Source organism: Triturus cristatus, chromosome 4_2, assembly GCF_964204655.1.
Source record: "Triturus cristatus chromosome 4_2, aTriCri1.1, whole genome shotgun sequence".
Classification (NCBI taxonomy): domain Eukaryota; kingdom Metazoa; phylum Chordata; class Amphibia; order Caudata; family Salamandridae; genus Triturus; species Triturus cristatus.
In genome coordinates this window covers 37,348,352-37,373,983 of record NC_140586.1, presented here as the reverse complement: position 1 = coordinate 37,373,983, position 25,632 = coordinate 37,348,352, and the positions used below count along the sequence as shown (strand labels likewise).

At 44.4% G+C, this 25,632-nt stretch overlaps 1 protein-coding gene across 2 annotated transcripts in view; it reads left to right on the top strand.

Moving 5' to 3' along the window:
- The window catches only part of ANKRD52 (ankyrin repeat domain 52), a 260,465-nt gene extending 249,439 nt beyond the window's left edge, over positions 1-11,026 (top strand). The window contains exon 28 of one of the 2 annotated variants that reach the window (XM_085600316.1): positions 6,488-11,026. In XM_085600316.1, coding sequence (XP_085456442.1) covers positions 6,488-6,732 — 245 coding nt within the window. In that variant the 3' untranslated portion in view covers positions 6,733-11,026. Of the gene's footprint in view, positions 1-6,457 lie in introns of both variants that reach the window. The other variant, XM_085600315.1, reaches the window with a different exon arrangement.
- The last annotated feature ends 14,606 nt before the right edge of the window (positions 11,027-25,632 follow it).

Below are 25,632 nucleotides of genomic sequence, written 5' to 3'. Positions count from 1 at the left end.
GAAACAATTCAAAATCCCAACGGTCCCGTCGACGGATGTCGTGGAGATCGAGGAAAAAGGGGATTTCGACGCCGAAGAGCAGTCGAGAGGTCCTGAAGAGGAGGAAGAAGGCGCCTACTATGAGGGAGAAGGTGATGATGAGGATCAGCAGTCGTTCTACGGCTCGGCGCCGTCGACGAGTCAGAAGCTGGAATGGCAGGACATCGACACCGAAAACCCCGAAGAGCCCGTGGACTCGTATCCTTTGAGGCCTTCGCCGCTGACGACATCGGGGCGTACAACATGGTCGTCAAGAGTGCTGCAGCAGCCTTTGGTGTGAAATTGGACGAGGAGAAGCCGAAAGCAGACTTCCTACTCGAAACTCTGCTCCCCATCCAGACGAGGAGCCAGTTCCTCCCCATGCTCCAAAGCGTGATGAACCAAGGGAAGGAGGCGTTTAAGGACCCGGGAACATGCTGGTCCATCACACCCAGAACGGAAAAGAAGTACAAGCACTCCTCGCAGGATCCTCCTTACATCAAGGGATCGGTCACGGCAGATTCCATCATTGGTTCCACGGCCAGAAAAAGAGCCAATGTGCCGGCGACCTCGGGGCCACCTCCTGATAAGGAGAGCAGAAGGATGGACCTCGATGGAAGGAAGGTAGAAAGAAACGCCGCAATGCACTGGCGCATGGCGAACTCAAACGCGCTATTGAACAGACACCAGTACCAGCACTGGGATGAGATGGGGGAACTAGTCAAGCATCTCCCAGAAGAGTACCGTCAAAGAGCTTCCCATCTAGTGGAGGAAGGGAAGAATATTGCCAACTCATGCATCAAGACTGCATTGGACGGGGCGGAAACTTCGAGCAGACTGATGGCCATAGGGATCACTGAAAGGAGACAGGCTTGGCTCAGAATTTCTGGATTCAAGCAGGAAGTCCAGAATAACATACTGAACACCCCTTTCAACGTTGAAACGCTGTTCAAGGAAACTGTGGACGAGAAGCTCACCCAGCTGAAAAAGGAAAAGGAGACAGCAAGATCCATGGGAGCCCTGCAATTCAGAGGAATGCGAAGAGACACCCCAAATCGGAGACCCTAGGGAAGGGGAGGAAGCCAGCAGGGTACGTCGCACCAGACATTCCAGCACGGGCAGCAGGGTGACAGTCACAGCCAGCAGGGACAGCAGAAGCAGAACTGGCAGTACCAGCCTCGAGGCCAGTCCTTTCGAGGGAGAGGAAACGGACGTGGCCAAAGGAGGAGAGGGGGAGACCAACCCTCATCTAAGTGACTACACACACAAAAGGACGCTCACCCACAGCATACCCCGAAGGGTGAAGCGCAATGTAAGAACACCAAGGGGGTTACGCAAAACAAGCGCCTACGAGCATGCAACACCGGTAGGCGGAAGACTGGGCCTCTACCTTCGACAATGGCAACAAATAACATCAGACAAATGGTTTCTCAACGTCATACAGCACGGATACTGCATAGAGTTAGAGAAAAGGCCTCCAAACAAGAAACCAAAGAGAAGACAGCGCTCGGGTCAGGAGCTCGCTCATCTCAGGGAGGAGACACTTCAACTACTGAAAAAGAAGGCCATAGAACCAGTGCCACGCAGAGAAAGGAACAAGGGAGTGTACTCAAACTACTTCCTTGTACCAAAGGTGGACGAATCACTAAGACCCATCCTGGACCTAAGGTTCCTAAACAAATTCATAAAGACGCAAAAATTAAAAATGACATCACTACAAGAAGTGCTACCCCAAATACGAGGCGGAGACTTCATGGCCACCGTGGACCTCAAGGACGCCTACCTGCACATCCCAATGAACAGGTGACACAAAAACCTGCTACGGTTCAACATCAACCAGGATCATTATCAGTTTACAACACTGACATTCGGCCTAAAGTCAGCCCCAAGGGTCTTCACAAAATGCCTTGCAGCAGTAGCAGCGTACCTACGAAGGGAAGGGATTCATGTGTATCCTTACCTAGACGACTGGCTGGTCAAAGCAAGCACTCGCAACAAGTGCGAGGAGCACGCAGAACGGGTGACAAGAACACTAACAAACCTGGGGTTCTCGACACACTGGGGGAAGTCATCGATAGAACCAGAACAGGTGAAGATCTTCCTGGGAGCGAAGATCAACACCATAGACGGCACGGTGATGCCCAGCGACAGAAGAAAAATAGCCCTGCTGAACGAGACGCGTCTCTACCAGAAGGGGCGAGTTCTGACCGTAGGAACAGTGAGCAAGATCATGGGGATGATGGCGTCATGCATCCACCTAGTCCCCAATGTACGGCTTCACATGAGACCATTCCAAGAATGGCTGCAACAGCAATGGTCACAAGCAAGCGGGAGTTAGGAGGATCTAGTGGTTGTTACGCATGCGGTGCAGGAGGAGATATCATAGTGGAACAGGGAGAACTTAACTACAGGAAAGACCTTGAAACCACCAAACCCAACTGTGACCATTACCACGGACGCATCACAAATAGGATGGGGAGCACACATGAACAAACTCAGGGTGAGGGGTCTGTGGACTCCGGCAGATGCGGTCAGACACATCAATTACCTGGAATTGAAGACTGTCCTGCTAGCCCTGAAGGCCTTCCAGAAACAGATATACAACCAGAAAGTGTTGATACAGACGGACAATACGACTACCATGTTCTATATCAACAAGCAGGGAGGGACACAATAGTTCCCCCTTGCCTCTCTGGCACAGGAAATTTGGAAATGGGCCATCCCACTCAAGATAGACCTGCTGGCCATACACCTACCGGGGAAGGACAATGTGGAGGCAGACTGGCTCAGCAGACAGACATCGGCATCCCACGAGTGGGAGCTCATTGGACAGGAAACGCAGAGGCTGTTCCAGAGGTGGGGGAACACCGACAATAGACCTGTTTGCAACACGTCTGAATGCAAAATGCCAAAACTTCGCATCCAGACAACCAGAACAGCAATCGCAAGGGAATGCCCTATGGATAAGTTGCTCAAGGACATTTGCCTACGCTTTTCCACCGATACCGCTGTTACACAGGGTGCTCGACAAGTGCAGAACCAGCAACATGACACTGATCCTAGTAGCACCGCAGTGGGCAAGGCAGACATGGTTCTCTCAAATAGTGGAAATGGCACAAGGCACTCCTCACAAATTCACAAGAAGAAAGGACCTGCTCTCCATGCAGAACAGAGAGGTCCTGCACCCAGAACCAGAGAGCCTCAGCCTGGCGGCATGGCTCCTGAAGACTTAGAGTTTGCACACCTGAACCTACCTCCAAGCACTATGCGAGTGCTGCGGGAGGCAAGGAGACCTACAACACGAAAATGCTATGGGGAGTAATGGAAAAGGTTCACAATATGGTGCAGCAGAAATAAACTACAGAATAAAATGACAACAGAGTCAATGGTGCTTAGATATCTCACACACCTACTAAGAAGTAATCTATGCTCATCCTCCCTAAGGGTACACCTAGCGGCAATCGTAGCGTACACACGAGGGGAGAGAGGAGGAAGTCTCTTTACGTCACAGGTAGTGAAGAGGTTCCTGGAGGGGGCAAAAAGAATTGCGCCACCAAAGAGAATGCCGCCGCCGGCATGGAACCTCAACGTGGTCCTAACCGAGCTTATGAAGGCGCCGTTTGAGCCCATCCACAAGGCCACGCTGCAAATGCTGACAATGAAAACAGCCTTCCTGGTAGCGATAACCTCGCTGCGCAGAGTGAGCGAGCTGCAAGCACTGACACTGCAAGAGCCCTACATACAGATACACAAAGATAGGGTGGTTCTAAGAACGGACCCACACTTCATGCCTAAGGTGGTGTCGGCATTCGATATGAACCAGACAATTCAGATACCGAGTTTCTTTCAAAACCCCACGACAAGCGCAGAAAGAGCACTGCACACTCTGGACGCTAGAAGGGCAGTGATGCACTACATTGAGAGGACCAAAGAGCACAGGAAGACCAAGCTGCTCTTTGTCTCCTTTGCAACTAGTTTCCTGGGTAGACCCGTGACAAAGGCTACCATTGCACGATGGATTGCACGAACAATACAATACTGCCACAAACAAGCAGGGCAGGAACTATCGGATGGGCCACGAGCCCACTCCACAAGGAAGAAGGGGGCAACTATTGCCTTTCTGGCAAATACGCCCATTCAAGACATATGCCTGGCGGCAACATGGGCTTCAGTGCACACGTTCACTAAGCACTATTGCGTGGACATTCAGATGAACAAGGAAGCACAAGTAGGACAGAAGGTGCTTCAACACATATTCAACAGCCAACACTCATCTACCACCCAGCCGCCACAAAGATAACAAACCGCTACAAAGTCTATGCACAGCATAGTGAATCCAGAAAGATTCACGCTGCAAAACGAATAGTTTCTTACCTGTCGGTGTCGTTTTGCAGCTTGAAGATCTTTCTGGATTCACTAGCGAACCCACCCACCTCCGCCAGGAAGATGAGGATGGAGATAGAGGTGGAAGGACTAAGAAGATACGAATAATTGGAATAGTAAAGAGAATTGGAAAAGGAAAATTAAGACAACGCCTAGGGTTAAAAAAAAAAAAAAAGGGAAAAAAGAACCCGAAGATGGTGCCCCAAAGGTGGGACTTCCGCAGGAAGCACGACGACGTCACGAGAGGTGCACCAAATGGTGGGACGTCGACGCCCACCTGGGTTACAAAAAAAAAAAAGAAAGACTACGAATCCGGACCCAACCACCAGATCGCGGAATAATGCACAGCATAGTGAATCCAGAAAGATCTTCAAGCTGCAAAACTACACCGACAGGTAAGAAACTATTCGTTCATGTCAACCAGACCATAACTTTACGTACGTTTTTTCAGAATCCCTCTTCTCCAGCGGAAAGGTCTCTACATTCCCTGGACGTTAGGAGGGTGTTGAAGTTTTATCTTGATAAGACCAAAGATATTCGTAGGTCAGACCAATTGTTTATCAATTATGGATCAGTCAGGACCGGTCTTGCTACCTCCAAACAGTCCATCTCTCGGTGGATTGTGTCCTGTATACAAAAGGCTAATAAGACCTTAGGGGGTAAACATAAGGCTCATTCCACCAGGGGCAAAGCTGCCACGACTGCTTTGCTGCGTAATGTTCCGATTGCAGAAATCTGCAAGGCGGCCACTTGGAAGTCGGTCCATACCTTTGCTGAGCATTACTGTTTGGACACGGATGCCAGGGCAGATGCTCAAGTTGGGCAGGCTTCGCTGCAAAATTTGTTCGCACAGTAGTGGTATTATTTTGTAGTCTTCTACACCGCCGTTTTGGTGTGGGGATGGGCTTGCCATTCTATTCACTAGATTATGACTATACACAGAGATCCCCTACTACAGAAGGAGTAGTTTCTTTTCTGTAACTCCAGTTCTGTAGTAGGGGTATCTCTGTTATAGTCCTAAGCGCCCGCCCTCCTCCCCGGTGGAGAGACAAATGTTAATGTAAGGAATGCTACAGGTCTGGCGTGCTACGCCTTCAAAAAGAACTGAAAGTAAAAGGGACCTGCTGTGCATTCTGGGATACTGGAAAAGTTCTGGAAAGTTTTCTTAAAGGCACAGTATCCTGTTCTGAGCCACATAATGGCAGCCTATGGGGCTTGTCTGTCCATTCCTCCCTCTCAATCATTCCAGAGGCTTTTGCTGGTTAGGCAGGTTTTTCTCTGTGGAAAAAGCTGGGCAGGCAGTGCTGTTTGTGGATGTTGGTGGAATTTTCTAGTTGAAGTACTGGACAGTGTAGCCTGTGGATATAGGCTGCATTATCTGTCTTTGAAATTCTCTCTTAAGTGTAGATGCAGGTCTGCATGGCTTGACAATTTAAGAGATTATTTTATTGCTCCGGGATCCCCGCACATGGGCTGGACTATTTACTAGATTATGACTATAACAGAGATACCCCTACTACAGAACTGGAGTTACAGAAAAGAAACTACTCCTTCCTTTCCGATCTCTGCAAAATGACCCAAATGTCTCTACAGAGCTTCCAACATGTGAGAGAACATTTCATATAGGCATCTCATATTTCCAGGCAACTTGTACAACAAAGCACATGGGCCTTGCTGCCTTGGAAGAAAATCTTCACTTGTTCAATAACTGAAAGCTCATCATTGCACCTGGCATGCCTCTCCTGCAAGCTGAACCCTATCCACCCTTTCCAAATGACCTCCGTACATTTGCTGCAAAATACTGTGTACTCTAGGACAGAGATCTTCTTGCTAGGCTCATTTGTTGTCTACATAGCCAAGTTGTTCTGCACTGCTAACACTAATCGCAACAAGCATGGAACTTCACTGTGTAAAGGGTGTGGGGATAGAGGTGGGGTTAGGAGTGGGGGTTTGTGTGTGCAGGCCATTAGTGGAAAGCGTTTGAGTGGTGGTGGTTGTGAGTCTTGGGAACCCTTACAGGGGGCGTTGTATAAAATATTTTCTGTCTTGGTTCCAGATTTCTTTGACAGGTTCGTTCTGGTTTCAGGTCATACGCCAGCCTTGGCCTGCGCCCCCAACAAGGACGTAGCTGACTGCCTGGCCCTCATCCTCTCCACCATGAAGCCTTTCCCACCAAAAGACGCCATCAGCCCTTTCAGCTTCAACCTACTCAAAAACTGCGGCATCGCAGCCAAGACAGCAGTCTGCGGCTCTTTGCCCAATGGCAACTCCTGCCCGTACACCACTGAGCGCCACACTGCCATCGGCTTGGATGGCTGTTACTCCGAATAACCCTTGCCGATGGGTGATCTGATATCTTTAATCTATTTATTCAGAGGTTCTATAATATTGGGGCACTTTAAAGGAGAACAAGACCAGGTGGGAGAGGGGGAGGACTCTGGGCAAGACCTCCCAGGGTCATCCTCTGCTCCACAGGGCACTGCCAGGGCCTGGAATCTTTAGGAACAGGAAGAGGAACAGACACCCCCCTCGCCCAAGAAAGCTTGCTTTGCACTGATGATGCCAGTAGTGTTTTGTTACTCAGTTTTCTCTCGTTTAAGGGACAGCGGACCAGTATTGCATTCTCAACTGAATGCAGACAGCTTTTACTACAAAGCTTCCTCGGACCTCCAACCCACCCCTACCCCATGTTTTGTTTTTAGTGGTAAATTAATGCAGTCGGACTCCTCGCTTTGTTCTGAAGTGGTTGTTGGAGTAAAAAAGCATGATTTTATTTCACATGGCCCTTTTATCCGGTTTCTAAAGATTTCCAGGTGGGCATGGCAGTGCCTTCGAGGAGGTGGCGGGAGGGTTTTTCTCACGTTGCACTGGTTTTCCCTAGCAGCATGGGCTCTCGGTGGCCTCTGCTATATGATGCAGTATCAAACAGCCTTAACTTTAAATATGTGTTCCCTAATCTTCCAGTGTTGCCTTTCCCCTTTCACCCCTGGCAACACCCCTCTTCCCCTGTGGCCCCCACCCGCACAATCGTAGCTGGCTTTTATTGCCGGGTGCTTTGTAGTGCAAATTTGCACTTTGTGGGTCAGATGAAATATTGTGGTCTGGGGATTGGTGAAATTGAGGTGTTAATAGGTGACATTTTCTTTTCCCTCCACCCAAACGTGCTGGACTGTGAGCCGCAGCGGCCTCTGAGCAAGTGCCACTGCTAATGGTTTGAATGGGCTCCGTTTTCATGGACCTTATTTCCGTGTATGTATGTTTCAGTGCGTATGTGTGGTTCTGTGTACATGATTATTCTAAGATGAACACTTGATAGACTTCTAACTACTGTACGCTGACTAAAGTTAAATCCTGAAGGCAGCTCTAAATGTCCTCATATGCAAAAAAAAAAAAACAACAAAAAAAACCACACAAACAGGTGCTGCTGCTAGCCAATGGCGGCTCGTCATCTGACCTCCCAACATGCACTGCTGCAACATTCCTCCCCAGCCAGGCACTTTACGGGGCTTAATTTCCAACCCAGTCCCTACTGTTCCACCCTTGCAGGAGCCATGAAGCCTCCCCCTTACAACTTCTCATTTCCTCGCTTATGTTCTTCCTGTGCGTGGAATCTCCCAGGCAGAAAAGTCAGGGTTGAATGGTGCTTATTTTTTGTTTACTGTTTGAAATATGAATTTTAGCTTGAAATTGTTACCCAAATAGGGATTTTTTTTTTTAGTTCAAAGTGCACTTCAAAGTCCTCATTTACAATCATTTAGTCGGTATTATTTTTATTCGCGCTCGAGCACATACTGTGTCAGGTGGCAGCATGTTATTTAAATAATATATAGAGAGAACAATATATGGACTGCATTCAGATATCACAGTGTATATTCCAGTCAAAAGCAGAAGGCAGTACAGCCCATCATTCGATTTGTTGCCCATAGTTTTCTGTTTGCCTTATGCCAGGCCAAGATCTATCGTAGAAGATAAAAAAATTATGCCTTTTACTTGCGGACATTCTAACTCCAAAATAAAAAAATAATCATCAAATAATTTTGCCTCTTACAGTAAAAAAAAACCTACCCGTCATGAATAGAAAGAAGTTTGATTTGACTGCTTCAGTTGTAGAATTGAAGGTGGGCGATAAATTACATCTGTGGAGTTGTACTGTGCTTTTTGTTTCCTTTGGACCTCTGAACATTTTCTGTGCTTAGGGATAGCACTAAAAATTGTGCCACTGATTTATTAAGAAACAACAAAAATGGTCCTTACATAGGCCTAAGAAACACCCCAGCGACCTACACAACCGAAGGGCCTCCCTAGAAGGTGGCAGTCTCTCATGGTCTGAGTCTCCTGCACCCAACTTTTTGCAAACAAATTTAGAAAAAAAATTATGAATTGAATTACCGTCTGCCTTTCTCGGATTGCAGTCACGCTTCATTGTTGCATTCAAGGGATGGTTGTTGACGAATTTTTGCCTGGGAATTATTCTGTGGGCACCTTGGTTGTTACACCAATTAAGTCCATGTAACACGTGACTGTGTGAACCCTGAATTACTGATTGATTTTGCGGGGCCAAGAAATGTTATCTTCTTGTCCCAGAGATGCAACTAACCACGAAAGGGCTTTTTCAGCTGATCGTTTACCACAAGATGACAGCCATTTGTCACAGTCAATAAGAAGCGTATTTAAAACTTTCAAAGGAATACATGAAGTCAACTGGAACTAAATGTGAAAACTCAGAAGCTGGAATGTCAGGAGAACATCCTGACATAGAGCACTGTGAGTGGACATGTGCTCCATTCCTCGTCCCAAGAGTGCATCTGCTTTCATTGTCATCTCCAAGAAGGTATTTTCTTTTAGGGCAGGGATCTCTACTTTTGGTTGCTGGCCAAGAGAAGGCCGTGGCATGGCAATTTATAGTGCTTTCTTTTTGGCTGGCACATCCCACTGCATTTATTTTACATGCCATCTTTCTTGCTCAAAATAAGGACACAAGGTGCCTACACCCATGGGAAGCCAGAAAGGTCATGGCCCGATGAAGAAATTATTCTTTTCCCTACTTGTCTCATCCACCAATGCCGGTTACCAAGAGGAGATTAATTCCAATGATCTCAACCATCCCTTAAAAGCTGATCTGTCCATCAGCTGTTTTGTAGTGCGAGGAGTGATGAAATTCAAACCCTTCACCACTGCATGCACTTTCACACATGTTTATCTTACAAAGGAAAAAGTGTTAACTTCTGCCACCAGACTATACCTCAGCGCAGGTTGTTGGACAGCCAGCAGTTCAGCAGACCAGCGCAGAAACTGGAAGAATTTTTTTTTCCTCATTAAAAAAAGAGACATGTTTACATTGTTTTAGAAACTTTGCATCCAAGTGATATCTGCCTTTCATTTTCTTTTTCTGCTTACTTCGTTTTTGTGGATCCAGTTGCCTTTGTAGCTGATATTCCGAGCTCAGACATACTGCTGTTCCATTGTAGATGCACAGGGCCTCATAGTTCTCATGAGTAGTGGTTGCCCTTCCACCATTACACACACACATTAGTACGCAATTGTTGCAAGCAATAGGAGCCTTCCATTAACCTAGAAGGCTTTTAAGCAAACTTTTCACAAGAATGTGCCTTGAGATACTCATGCTGGCTATACAGCTTTAAAGCTTACTGCTACAGTGAGCATTCCACGTGGCCTGTGATCTGGTACATCGTTGTTCCTAAATTCTGGAGCTTTGGGGCTGTCCGGTGCAGTCAGAAATCTTTTTGCATGCACCATTATTCCAAGGCTGTGTTTAAAGACTGATCCTTTTGAGACAGTGCAACATTGCCTGTATTTTTGATCTTGCCAAGAACTCCCTTGAGCTTTCTGCAGGTCTGTCCTTGTCCTGCTTTACACCTGGATGCATGAGCCCACCTGGCCTCTCTTTTTGAGCTCAGAGATCCCTTTGTTTTGAGCTGAAGCCAGGTGCCAATAAGCCTGGAACATTGCAGTATCCATTTTAAGACTTCCTGTAGTCACCTGTGACAAGGATCCAGCTATTTGCAGGTGTTTAGGACAGCCCCTGACTCCCGAAAGGTTAAATCTCTAACACTGGAAGTAGACTTTCAGCCAGAAATGAGCCCAGCAACACTGAATCTTCTCTTCACCAGGGACTTCAGGCCACAGCATCACTTCAGACTACCTAGTACCAGGTTCAAACATTTCATGCAATATAAAACTCTTGTAAAGGGGGATTCCCCTGCCCCTTTGTTACCTAGCTGTAGACCCTGGGCATCTATACATGGCTCTTGGAATCACCTTGAGGTAGGCTGTTTTACCTTATTTTTTTGCTGTCAGTATGTAGCGAGTGAGCACTTCTAAGCTATATGTGTGAGATATTTAAGTTAGGTCAGTAAGGAATGTATCAAATGCATTGTTTGTAGCTTTTAGTTATTTCTTTGGCGATGAGAAGAGAAGAGACAATCAATGAGCAACTCAATGGTGTGGGGTTTTCTTTTATATGCTTTTCTTTCGCTTTTTGCCTCGTCCTAGCCCCTACTTCCCATTTCCTGACCTCTAAAGGGGTGGTTTGTTGACAGCAGTTCGCATGTGCAGGGGCTGGTGCAGGCCACCACGGCTCTTTTCCCTCCCCTACTCCCCCCCCAAAAAAAAATAACAAAAAAAAATGGAAACTTGTCTTGTTCTCCTTTCAGTGCTTTGTTGAAGTCTTGACATTTTTAAGTAATAATCTTGAGTGGTTTTGGTAATAATGCATTATTTCAAAAGTTGGGTGTTCAAATTTCCCTAGTGCATTGAAGAATGAAAAAAAAAAAAGGCTGGGAGAATTTTCCTCGTTGGCAAACCCCCTTAAGGTTACCCTATGCGTGTCTTTCGAGATGCGCAATGAAGTTTGCTCCATGAAGTATTTAAAGCTTTCTTCCCTAAAATACAAACTCGTTATACCAAAGTTTACCTCCCAGCAGATGTCAGTTGCCTGACCGGCATCCCCCGTCCTGTCCCCCCGTTTGGTGAGAACTCGGTTATGAGCATAAACGGGTGAAGGTTCTCCCAGCCTCCGATCCAAAGCACTTGCTTCAGTAATAAGCACTTTTTTTGTTAACTTGCGGCATGAGGGTCGTTCCCTTTTGGAAAGTTCCTCCCCATGGAGCAGGGGAACCTGAGGATCATGGCGGCGGATGGATGTGAGGTCTGAGAACTCCTGGTTCTCTGTCCCCTGCTCTACCTCTGCGGGGAAACAGGATAGAAAGGGAAGTTTCTGATACAGCACAAATGAATAACATTTCAAAGCAAAAGGTGTTAAGGGTGCTGCCACGGTTAATCCGAGAAGGACGTATTGCCGCACTGGCAACTCCACTGAGCCATAAATTTGCTGATGTTCAACTGAATGTATTGTCCTCTGGGCACCCCCAGTGTTTCCAATACGATTGTCACTTTTTCAGTTCCAGGCATAGCCAAGGTGATTTTTTTTATTTTTAAAGCAGTGCTTCTGGTTCTCCTTTCAGAAGTAGGAAGGCTCAAACAAGATAGCAGACATTGGTATTTCCCCCTGGCTGATTGTGGTGTCAGTTCATGGGCCAGAAGCACTGCTCGGGGTGGTGTGTGTTAATTACTTGTTGAGGGGGGTGGGGAATAGAGTTTGCACACTTTGAAGGGGGATGTTGTGGTGACAGTACTGTATAGATGTGTTTATATGTATAGTATAATCTTGGTCTGCATATATTTGCACATATGCAGAAACCTCGAAGGGGGCCTGTTTGTGTGCTGCGTGTCTGGCCCCAGAAGTCTGGGTGTTGGCCAATATCCATTCTGGATCATAACAAGGGCCCTAGTCAAAATGAACATGAATAAAAATGTAAAGTCAGTCAAAAAAAAAAAGCAACAAAAAAAGGAACTCAAAACATAGTAGTCTAAAATTACAAACCTTGTTTTGGGGACCTTGAGTTTTCGTCTATGATCTGGTGTTTTATACCAGACTTTGCCGCCTTCCGCTTCTCTGGAACCTTACCTGGCTGAGATTATACATATATATGGCACACATTTACATGCCAATTTGCAGCATTTCAGATCATGAGGGAATAATTTCGATAGCAAAATATTTGAAATCAACTGTTTTTTGTTTTTTATGGGAGTGACAAGCGGGGTTCTCTGTTTTACCATTTCCCATTCAGAAGAAATCTTTCGCCACTCCCGCCACATTCCTTTTTTTCGGTACATGTAAAAGCACTCCTCGGAGCTGAAGGGTTTAGGCAGGCTTTTACTCCAGCCACTCTGACTTCACGACTGGTAATGCAAGTGGCAGGCAGAAAAGACTTCTATCGATAGGCCTTGAATACACCAAAAGAGCAGGCTACTCTGCTTACTGGGCACTAATGTTTACTGCCCTGCCAGTCTGTTTCCCCTTTGTGTCATGCATGCAGTACTTGGCATTTTGTACAGGATGGCAGTTAAATGAAATTGCATTAAGTTCCATATTTCAATCCAGATGACAGGCAAACTCATTCCATTTAAGTTACGAAAAGCTAGTGCCTAGGTACTTATTTTTAGGTCTGTGCCTGTATAGAGTGAGGGTTCGATCCGTACATGAGAGAACTTTTATTATGTGTGCCCTGTGTACTGAGTTGGGCTGGGTGAGACTCCCTCTCTGAATACTACTGTACAGGCCATGATTGTTCTAGGTTTTGTCTTGGGGGTATAGTGGTACAAGCTGCCACCTCTTCAGAGGACACTTGTATCCCTGAATGAACCTAGTAATGTGTAGGTTCCTTGCGACAGTCAAAGCCACTAGCAGGGCAAAGGAAACAATAGCCTTATGTAAACCATGTTTGCTCGTTTCATTTGCAGGTGGCAACAGTTTTCACACTGTATGAGAGCATTAAGATTACTTTCTGTGTGTTTTCATTTAGCTAATCTAATCGAGCAGTGATACTTTCCTTTGCAGCAGAGGTCAACCAATAGCCGTAGTGTGCTTTCTTAGAGCAGTACTGGGCAGTCTCAAGCATGAGAACCAAGAGAAGTCCTAGAGGCTGCAGAACCACTTGTTCAGGTCTATTTCTGTGTTTGTGCTCTGCCAGCATTATGTGATGCTGTCACAGGTACTTCTCCAAGCCAGGATCTCCAATCCCTGATTTGTGTAAGCTCATAGACTTTCTCCCCTGCTCACAACAGCAGACTCCCTTAAAGAGACAAAGCCTGTCCTCAAGATGCAGCTGTTTGCCAGCCATAAGGTTTCAAGAGCAGGCCTTTTACAGTGTGGTTCTTCACGGGGTTAGCACTCACCCTGTTTTATGAGCTGTAATCCTGCTTCAGGTAAATAGCTCAATTTACATGATTGAGTAGTAGCTATTGCCAGATTATGGGGCAGAGACTGTAGGAACATTGTGGCATCTTGGAAGATAGGGTAAGGTGCACACCAGGGGATAGGTGGGAGTCTCCTACCTTTGATTTCCAGAACCAAGTGATTTCATGAGAGATGGTGAAGACTTTGCGGAGGCTTTCCCTTGGCGAAAGAGAGTGCTTTCCTCATGGACATCTCAAAGGGCTGGCTGGCAGCTGCTCCAACTGTACTCGGTTGAGAGCAGGCTTGATGTATCCTATCAGCACATAATTAAAGCAGCTAGGTCTGTGAAGCAGGAGGATTTATGTTGGATGTGCAGCAGACTGTACCTGACTGATTCCATTTCAGCTCTGCAGTTGCTTCATTTCACAACTCAAGTCTTTTGTAGCTGAATTACCCTTAATGCATCCCCCCCCCCCCCCCCAATCAATCAAATTCTTGCTTCTTCAAAAAGCATCACAATCACTGTGTGAAAGATGTTGGGGCTCAAACGTTCTTTTCCTTTTTTTACGTGGAAGTCATCTGCTCCAAACCCCATAGGGCGTGTGATTTTGCTAGTATGTTCCATCAAGGAAAGCCACACTAGGGTGCTGGCGATGTTTTTGGTGGCTTAGACCTTGTGAGAAAAGTTTGTTGCATTTTTGTGTGTCACAGCCAGATTGTCTTCTACCACACCACAATACCGAAATCAATCCCAAAGTGGCTATGTCATCTTAGATTGTTTAGCCTGTTGCCTTGGTGCTGATAAAATTGATACTGGTTTTAAGGTATCAGGTTCTAGTTTCTAAGAAGAAAACCAGAATCAAATTTTGAGGAGTTGTTGACTATGATGGGAAATAATAGCAAGGACTGGTGTCAAATGTGAAGAAATGTTATACAAGATTACTATAGCCACTTTTCTAGTCTACTTCCAAAGTCTAAATGATAGCAAAATGAAAACACAGGGTAGAAACTGACAAATGCAGTTGTGTGTGGCGTGTAACATTCTGCCGTGTGCTGGGTGGCATGGGGTGCTGTGAAGCCTGCTGCTTTGTTACGGATAAAGAATAACATTGAGGATTGCCTCCGAAACTATCGCCTTTCGCCGGGAGTCGATGTCTCATCGCAGAATAGCAAGTGGAGGGGTGTCCCCTAGACTTGCCACATACTATTCACCGCTGGGAATCTGTCATCCTCCCGGTATGACGATCCCAAAGGCCAGGCACTTTCTTACAACAGAGAATGTCTGATTCTGAAGGCACTCGTGGTGGCTGAATAGTGGTCTTGTTACTTCGAACATCCCAGAAGCAGTCCCATTGATAGACCTGGTACTGTTTGACCAGACGTTCTTGCAGCAGTGGTGACTCCTCAATGTAGTGGCAACATTGCACTTTTAAAGCAATTTTTTTTAAACAAATCTAAAAGCAATACCTAATAGGGGCGAGTAGGCTGGAGAGGCATCTGGGCCACAGAAGTGACTGTCCCAGCTAGCGCCAGGTCAGAGCCTCTGCCTCTCGTTCCTGATGCCTACTGCAGCAGCTACACTACTTGAAGGTACTACGAGAAAACATGGTTCGATTATATTTTAGATTTTCGTGGTTTCTTGGAGTAAACATTGTAAATAGGAGACTATTTTAGCAATTCGTTCCACTTACCTTGGGGTAGAGACTTGTTTGCATGCTGAGACTGTGGGTGCTGGGTTTGTGGGGGTGCAAAAAAAAATGAGCAGCATCCTGAAACCTGCTTCAGCCCCTCCCCCTCCCTTATCCGGCACCATTGCTCTCATTCCTTTGTCTCTGCACCCCAGTGTTAACCCTGTGGTGTTTTGTGCCGATAATATACTTTTGAAGGTGTGTTAAATTTGTTGTTGGACTTTGTTTTTGTTGTAAATAATGCAATCATTCCAAAATTTTGAAGGTAGGGGGCCACTCACAAGTCCTTCCTTACTGAGGGGGCCGAGACAGGCTAAACTGTTTGCACTGTTTTCAAAGGAGTAGAAGGGCTCCGCCTTACACTTCCACCTAATTCTGTGGGTGACCCAAAGGCTGTTCGGTACACTACTGCCCCTAACGGGCTGTCCTGTGCACAGAAGGATTTCTTGCCCTTCGTACTCGTTCGGAGTGCGCCTTCGACACGTACACACCATATACGTAAAGTCGTGCCTGACACACAGGCGTTGGAGAGCAGTACAAGGGAGAAAAGCTATTCAGAATGCTGCCACTAAAATGGCTGACATATAGAGGATGGGAAGCATAAAAAGATTGCGCTCTGGCTTCTTTCGGCTTTTGGACTCAGCAGTGTTTAGACCGCTCTCAGTCGAGTAGGAATTTAGTAAACAGACATTAATGAAGAAACCATAACTAATTTTCCTCCACATCCAAATGAGGTCTGCAAGGTAGTGCACATTTTGAGCGTGCTTTCCCAGAATGCCTCGCATATCATTTATTTAGGAATTCTTTAAATGCTCTGCCGCAGAGCAATCGCAGGAAAAATCTGTTGCCCACATTGCTACTGTGGTTTTCCATAAAAATCTTTGTTTCAAAATTGGAGCAAACAAACCGCTCTGTAACAACCCACAGTGGGCTCTGCTTAATGTACCAGATATTCACACGTGGGAAGGTGTTTTATTACTCCTTAACCCACTTGTGTCGAAATGTAGGATTCGAACAAAAAGAGACTGTAAAGGTGCCTCTACAAGATCAAATTTTTAAAAAGACGCATTGACAACTTGAACTGGCACTGCAGTTGTCATTCAGTTTCCCAGTACAATAGTCCGGGTCAGTAAATGGCTATTGAAGATTGTAAAAGCTTTGCCAAACTACCTCACTGACTGTATTCGGTGCCGCTTGTTTAGTTTTTTTTTTTATAGCTCTTCATTTTCGTTTTGCAGAAGCCAATAAAGTCTTGTGGGCACAAATCAAACACACTGTGGTTGGACGTTAAGAAAAGGTCTACTATTTCAGTGCTCGCTTTAGCACACTAAACAGTGGAAGTTGGAAGGATCATGGTTCCTACACTCTAGTAGAGAGCAGACTGAGGCTGCCCTAGCACAGAGTTTTACTGAATGTAATGACATTTTTATCCTCTGTGTCCACTAGGAAGAGAGTTTCCTGGACAGCTGAAATAGCATATATTATTATTATTATTTATTATTATTATTATTATTATTATTTTTTAAAGGTCGATGCCAGCCAGACTGACAGCAGCTTTAGACAAGCCTGTGGTGCATGGACATGGCTGTGCAATAGCTTCATATTCCTAGCAGACTGGGTCATTTCTGAATTATGTTTTTACAGCAGCTTCTGTTAACTGGCCTTACGACTGCAAGTCACTTCCTACAGTAGACGTATGCACAGCTGTGTCCAAGCTTGATTCAGCCTCTGGGAAAGTATCCTAAAACTTGTGCTGTTTTCAGTGGGTTACCTATCCAAACTTCTAAGAAGCAAAAACAATGACTCGTCATTGATAATAGGTATATGTGAACAAATGCACGTGCTCCTCCCAAAAATGTTAGTTTCCAATGAAGACCTCAGGAATGCCTTCTGGAAAACAGTGGGGGTAGCAGACGGATTGAATTGGCCTGTGCGCAGAAGTAATATGCTACCATGGGAGCTTCCCTTTTTCTCAGTCCTTCCTCCCTCACTTCTAGAAAGTATGCAATGCCAAAAGTACATCACTGCCACTGGTTGGCTGCTTAATAAGCGGCAATAATGCATTGTCATGTGGGGAAGTAAAGGGCCAGTTGTTTTTATTTTATGGTTTTCAGAATCTCATGTAGCCTGGCTGCATAGCTTTTCTGCTCTGGTGTGTGATGGAAGCAACATGGGACTTGCCAGCCCTGTACGACAGCCCAAGCGGCATGCTCACACTTGCCTTATGCAGGGACAGGAATCCATAATCTGCTCTGAGCGGTGGCCCGTTTTGCACAGATCTGTATTCTCAATTTGTATTGGTTCTGCGTTTGCTTGTTAGGCTAGCCTGAGACACACTCTCATTTGCCATGCTGCATGTTGACGGATACAAAGTTTGAATCCTGTTCTTACATTATGTTTTCACATCAATTGATTATAGAGTCAGAGGGAGCTATAGATGTACCATGTGTACAAAGTACTGAATTTAAAGTTGCACTATACTCGATAGCAGTGTGTCAGTTTTAAGAGCTTTTATGTTATTCTTGTTCGATGAAATTGTAATTTTACTTTCATTCTGCCTCCTTTTTAAAAATAAAAGGTAACAAAACTTAAAAAACAAAAAGAATAAGCCTGTGTTTTAACGGTGTGATGCGTCTTGTTCATTAGGCCAGTGTAAGTAATAGCAGAGAAGTTATACATACTTATTATTTTAAGCCAAATTCTGTTAACGTGCAGCATGTGAATTAGCTTAAATATATCTACCATAAGGAATTAAGTAGTTTTGTTTTTTCTTTAACCAGAAGCTCTTGGATAGCATACCTAAAATAAGACTGTTGAGTCTTTACTCATCAAAATTCAAATGTTTCCCTTTTCCTCCTCTCAAACTGCAAATGGTACTTTAGGCTTTACTTTTGAATACTTTGTCACCGCGTCTAATTATCATGCACCAGCCCAGGATCAAAATGTAGCCACCTCTATTTTAGGTCCTTCCAGAAGAAAGTCTGAATCTTTGGCAGAACATTATCTTCTCTGGGGCACTTTTATACCATAATAATGGGTTGATAGACAATATTTGTGCAAACCATGTGCCTATTTGTTCACATCAGTCCTTCATAAAGTATTTTTTATTTTCTACCTGGTGACAAATACATTAATGTTCTAACAGCACATCCATTTGTGGTGCATTAAGATGGGAAGCCCACAAGGACAAATTTCCCATATCAATAAAAAATACTATTCTGCTCATTTAATGCTACTTGGTTATGTAATCAAATTAAGATTCTTGTAGTTGATGGGTGCCAATATGTCACTGTTCCCAGATTTGGGCAGTATTCTAAAGCAGTTCTTCCCTCTTTAACTGTCAACATTGTGTAGCTAATATGCAGAGCTCTGGTTGCAATGTTGAGATACATTAGGGAGTGAGATGCAGCCCCGTAGAGTTCACGTCTGGATGTGACCTGCAAAACATGAACGCTGCCGACATCTGGATACCACCCAGCCAAGGCACATTATTTTGAGGGCTTTTGGCATCACGCTTAACGGCAGATGCCCGCACATTTAAATCCAGTATCAATTCAGAAATGGTTTCCTCTAAACCCTGCTTTGCCTCGTGCGTCATGGTCTGTAATGATTGAAGGAGTTTACTCAGCTGAGCAGTGAGGCAGCTTCAGCTATTTACACTGGATTCAAGCAAGCCTGGCTGAAGACAGCTGAAATGCCAGAAACCGGTCCCTAGGAAGCTTGTTTCCGGTCCAGGGAAGGCATGGCTTGGCAGTTCGGGCTGGACTGTTCCCATGAGGCACAGGGCCAGACTGATTTGCATATGGCCATGTCTGAACTGGGGTGGCAGAGTGGGCTAAAGAACGGTGATGGATCAAACCCAGATCTGTTGACTGGGTGTGAGTGTTTGATTGGTTCTGATGCTCTGTCCATCACCACCCCCTTTTGTACCGCTCAGCTATTTACATGGCACTCAACTAGGTAGATGCATTGGCACAGTTGCTGTGAGTCTATATATTTCAGCTTCATGGGTGAGCTCTAACACCTTATTTTTAATTTAAATAATTGTGCCATTTAGCAACTACTGTTTATATACATGGCCTTGCTACAATAAAGAACCCTTAATGCACCAGTCTCCTCCATATTTTCTGTTCCCTGTTTCAGTCTGTCTTGCCCGGTCTTGCGCTCGCAGTTTTTATGCACCCTTGAAAAACTTTTCTTTCAATTCTTCATCTGCTTCAATATAGGATTTGGCTGGACATCACCACTTAAATTGTTCTATCTCGACAGGGTGGGAAAATTGTGCTGCTAAAGGACAATGTGATAAACAGCATTTAACATTATTGGAATATTTACCAGAGGGTTGAGAAATGAGTACACCCTCCCAGTTGGTTTTGCAGATTCCACAGAATTGTAAGAGCCCTTATAAAACTTTGTTCAAATAGAAACCCGCTGTGACATTGGGTGCTTCCAAATATATAAACAATTGCACTAACTTTCAAAAATCCCCCTGCCTATGCACATCATTCATATAGGAGTTCACCACTAAATGTCTTCAAAACTGATTACAGGGCTATTAATAGTGAAATAATTTGTAATTTAAAATGTATATATTTATTGCTTTCTTCTTCTGTCTCGGCAACCACAACGTTTAGAACCCTGTTTCAGTAATGAATGCTTACAGATATCTTTCCTCCCTTTTGTAATACATGAGGTGCCATTTTAATTGAAAGCGTTCTTGGATACCCCTCTTTTAAGAGACTGATATGGCAGCCTTGTTTTCCAAATGAAGAAAAGAATGACAAGGTGTAGGCATTACAGATGTGGGTCTGGCATCCTGTCCAGGGAAGAGGTTTTGTTCTGCAGCGGCTCATAGATTCATTCGATAAGCACTTAAAGTAACTCTTTTGCATTCTGTTGACATGTTTCTGCCGCATCACTTCCTAATGATAGACTTGTTTGGAAGCCATGTTGTAAAGTTCTGTGCCACCTCAGGGCCCTTCACACAGTTGTTTGGCGATAAGCGAAATGATTCAGTAAATATTCTCTTCTATCTCAGAACTACTAGTTCTCCAACTTAAGTTTTTAATTAGTGAGCGGGAACCCGTTTACCCTCCAAATATTGTTTACCAGGTTTGAGTTCTAGTTAATCACATTTTCAGGAGCAGGAACTGGCTTGTTTTCAAGCTGGACAGTTTTAATTAAGGCGCAATATCAGATAAAAGTAAATCATAAAGTACACTTTGATAAGTGTTTGTGCAATAGACACATAACTGTGGCTTCCTCTGGCAACCAGTAGAGTAGGACTTGGAGAAGTCCTCCTGTTGCCTCTCAGTATCTTGCAAGCAAAAGTGCTAATGTCAGATGCTCCATCTGGGAACAATCTTCTAAATATGCTGCATGTGTAAGTAATCCTGTATCCTGGCAGACACCACTAGTGGCAGGCCTTGTCCCACTCAGTGATTCAGTCTTGCCCAAGATCCACTACTGACGACTCAATCGCTCCTGAAGCGATGAAAGCCTTTCCTGGGCCGACGACATGCATTAGTGATTGAATTACTCGATTTCCTGACAAAGTATTTTGTGATCCAAGTGTTTGCTAAGTTAGCGATGTCCATCTGTAAACAGACTCTCTCGCTTTCAAAGTAAAAGGGTTTGTAGCTGGAGCATGTAATTCACGATTTCCACCTGTAATTGGGCTTCATGGCTCCTTCGGAATGAGGGTTTGTGTGATAGATACATATCCGAGGTCAGCAATATGCAAAAGGGAGCGAGCTATTAGTCAATAGCAGATGTGCAGCAGTGATTGTAATACTATAAATACAACCTAAGTTTCAGTAATCCTATGTTTTCCGTGATGGGCCTTATCTCTTCCAAAATACATTTTTGTACCTGCAATTGCACTACAATGCCAAGATTAATGTCACTGACTGACATCTTCACTGCCTTCTCAGACCAGTAGTGTGCCTGTCTCCATCACTTGTAAACAATATCAGGGTCTTTCCCCAGTCATGGAAGTGTTTGGGTGCTGCTTCGCATAGAGCAGTGCTGCCCGGTTAGTTTTCTACAAGTGGCAAGTTGAGAGTATTCCCATCACTTCTCATGTAGTTGTTGATCCTCATTAATTGAAGTCCTTGAGGGCAGTTTTTCAGTGAGTGGTGAACTCTTGCAAATAAAATTATGTGGTACATTGACCATGGCTGCTTAGGTACTTGTTGAGCACCAGTTAGAGAAGTGTGGCAATTTGCCTGTGTAAAGGACAACCAGTTAATATACTGGTGATACATGTTATCTACTTTCTATAGAGACCAGTGTAGTATGCATGAGTGTGTTTTAGAACTAGATTTAGTAATTGAGAATGAATTCATACTTGAGCACAATGGTCAGTGGAAGGACACACTGCACCTTCTGTTTACCTGCATTTCTCCAGTTACCTCATGATAGCACAATTTGCTTTAAACCATATATGTTGTTAAATTATTCTCACAATGCACTTAACGTGAACATTTTTGCGTTCTCCCCTTTCTGCTGCCAGTCCGTTGTTAGACTAATTCATGCACTGCTGCAAAAAAAGGAAAGGCCTGGTTAGATAGCCTTTTGTTTGCATCCTTGGCATGGGTTCGTCTAGAGTTATCTGCCGGAAAGACACTCACACCAAGTATTGTGGTGAGCGAATTCTGAAGGAGATGCACAGGAGTGAAGCATTCGTAACTGGGCATAGAACATTTGCCATTCCTCTGAGCGAGGGTCACCGGGAGTACTTTTTCTCTTTGGTGAAAAACTCGCCACTTATTGAAAGGAAAGTTACGTGTCCCTACTCCAGTAAGCTTTGCTGCCTCCACTGTACTCCTGTGGCTGGTGATTGTTCACAGTTGCTATAATAATTCAATTCACTGGCCATTTACCAAACCTGCTAGCAAATGGTAGTGGCTTTTGATCTATGTAAATTTGCAGACACACCTCTGTCAAGCTAGACTTAAAGTTAAATGGCATGATTTCAGGGTGCATGTGATGCACTCCTTTTTTAATCTCGTTGAGAAACCTGGACCAGCTTAGCTTCAATTGGTGGCAGGGCAACTGATAGGGGAATGAATGGCTGTTCCATTTTGTGCCTATGGAAATTATCTTTTGCAGTCTGGCACAGAGTGGAGAATTTATAGTTTCACTGATACAGCAGAAAGTAGACCTGAGTAGGGGTGATTACAGCAAATACAAATGAGAACATTTTGCCTGGTATAGAGAATTCAATGTAACTTAAGGCTTCTAAGTGAAGCATTGTAAATTTCCTTGCATAGGATTGAGTGGTGGCGTGAAATAGCAGCACATGCGTGCTTCTGGTACATATGCTCTTCCCATTCACAAAGGGAGGCTGCTTTTTGCCATTAAGTCGAAAGAGCACTGTGTTTGTTTTGTGTTCTAAATGTGTTAGGGGACTGTGGTCTTCTGTGACGTCCGGCCCACCACTGTTTAAGAAACTGTACTAGGGGTTGATTCCGTGCCTGCCAACCCCTTGTTGGATGCTCTGCTCACCTTGCCCAGAGAGTGTTAATGTTTTGTGCCAGTTGCAGGGTTCTGAAGCTTTGCATAGAAACATTCAGGTATTTTGTTGTAGCTTTGCCTAGAGCAGCAATCACTGTTTTTAACAGGCCTTCTCCCCTCCCAGAGCTGAGAGATGTATTTTCAGGTCTCTGCGGTGAATGAAGAACATTGTTACAAATTTATTTGATTTTTCTCTGATTTAGTATTTAATGACTGCTTTTTGTGAATGTGAGTTTTTTCTCTCTGCACTGCAATGTTTACACCTCTACCTCTTGCAATAATTATATCTTCTCATACAGAACCACCAGATTGAACCCTTTTGGGAACTAAATTGTAATTGTAGCAAAATCAATATATATGTATAAAAAAAATAAAACATTTTAAGGAGTTTTGCACGCTGGAAGAGCCTCTGGCTGGTTTTTGCAGCATCACCTACCTCCTCGGTGCGGGGCTTAGATAGTCTTGTGTCCTTTCTTCACAGCCCAGCTCCTGTGGACTTTGACCTTGATGATGGGGTGGGGGACTTAAAGCACCATGGCAAGTTCTGTTATGTCCCAGTCGACTTCATTTTCACACAGATGTCCTTCTGTGCACTCCAAATGTACGCATGTATCAATAAGATGGTAAACCCAGAAACTGACTTCTGGAGGGGGCTCCTCTAAGTATTGGACTACAAAGTGCAATCTACTCACCAGGTTATTTTCTCCTAGCACTGGGCTTTTATGTGAGCTTAGTTTTCCAATCATTTCAGTCACTTAAAATGTTGTCTAATTTTGGATTGTCTAGGTGCTGTCCCCCAAATAGTAACCCCTGGAGCCTGATCTGAATTTAAGTTCCGGGGATAATACCGCATGTGGCCTATAAATTTACTCCTTTGCACATTCCTAATTATAATCCCCATGCACTTAACATCCATATTTCCAATTCATAGTGAGACAGTAGTGTAATATACCTCTTTATTTTTGCAGTATTCCTTTGGATTTCTAAAACATATTTGTCAGGCTATCCTCTTAGCCCAACTATTCGAGATAGGAGTGTTGTATGAGACTGATGACATTTAACTAGCTTTGTGGAAATAGGGCCTGGTTAGGGATATTGTTTAACTGCCTATTTTCTCATGTCTGGCATCATAACACTTATCTAAGTAGTACAGATTTATATCTTTCAAATGCTCAGGGTTTGCTCAGTTATGTATAAGACCGACATATGCAAGTGTGACCCTTTGTGCACCCAGACTGTACAACCAATCTAGTCAATATCTTTGTTTTGTTTTAAATGTCTGGTGTGCTGTGTTAATGGGTTTAGCAGCAAGTGCTTGCAGGATATTTGTGAAACATTCCCCTCAATCCAATAAAGTTTTCTTTTTAAAATGTGAAAAAATTTGATTTGAGCAGCAAGAGGCCTAAAATCTAAGTGCCAAACTTCAGGGCATTTTCATCTCCCGTTAACTTTTGACGGTTTCTCCTCCCAGCAAATTAAAGGACAAAAGAGAAAGGAACTAGTTACAAAGCTATTAGCGTACATTCATTGTGATCTCTGTGTCCTCACTTACTGCAGTTTTTTTTTTAGGTCTTATCCTTTGAGACCCAGGACTACATGGTACATAGTTCTGTGTATGTGCCCCTCTCTTGAAGTCATTTCGTTGGTTTACTAAAGTAATTGTGATTTTGACATTACTGGCTGGAAAACAACCAAAACAAGCCACATTGACACTTGAATAGGGGATGGGTGTCAGGGTGGGCAGAGGAAAGAGAATCTTTGTTAGAGCGATCACATGATTCTGTTTTATAATTATAATTTTTTGTTTTTTTTAAAGAAAATAATTGCAAAATATACAACGGTTTTTACATGTTATATGACCGTTCAGACCCTCAAGGCATGAGAACCAGTACTAAACTGAATATTGCGTAGCCATAGATCAACATGAAGGACTCCTACTTGGGCTCTGATAGTTGATGGGTAGAATGTTAAGTGTGGGCTGGAGGGATGCCCCAGTTGTACGTTGCCTTCTTCCCTGTAGATAGTATTCCCTCCAGTGGAATTTTTCCAACCACAGGGCCTCACCTCTATGGTTGTATGAGAGGGGTTTGGAATGCTGAAAGTAATATATCCTAGTCAAGAAGTCAGACTCCAAGGCCAGGGATACTTTAATAGGTGAAATATCAAGGGGATGGTCCTCCAAGGGTTTGGATTCCATGGCAATGAGAAATGTATTCTTGGCAGGCTTGAGTTGAAACCCCAAGGAGATTGTCTTCGAACCTCAAGATCTTACCTTACCTAAGTGATCATTATAATTGTGAGGTGACCTCCCATTGAGATTGTTTTCCACGAGGAATCTAATCCTTGTGGTCATGAGCTCTGGGAGGAGAGCTTCATGGAAATTATCCTGAATTGTCTGAAGACTTGAGAGGTGACTTCTCATGCAGATGACTCTTTCCAGTAAATTATCCCTTCTGGACGTGGGAGGGTCAAAGGATTTATCTTCAACAGTCTGAAGACCTGAATTTCCAAGAAGTTGGTGCTCCGTCTCGGATTGATCCTCCCATAGTTAAACTTAGGAGGTGGATTAGAGGCGGTGGTTCGCCAATAGAGATTTAGCTCCCACAGTCAGAAGACTTGTGAGGTGTAAATTCAAGACAATGGCCTCCAGGATTGAATTTCCATAGTCACAAGACATGAGCAGGTCCTCAATGATTTATTCTTCTTAGTCATAAGTTTGAGGTCAATGTCTAGGGAGATTTGTTTGTTGTTGATTTAGGCTCCACG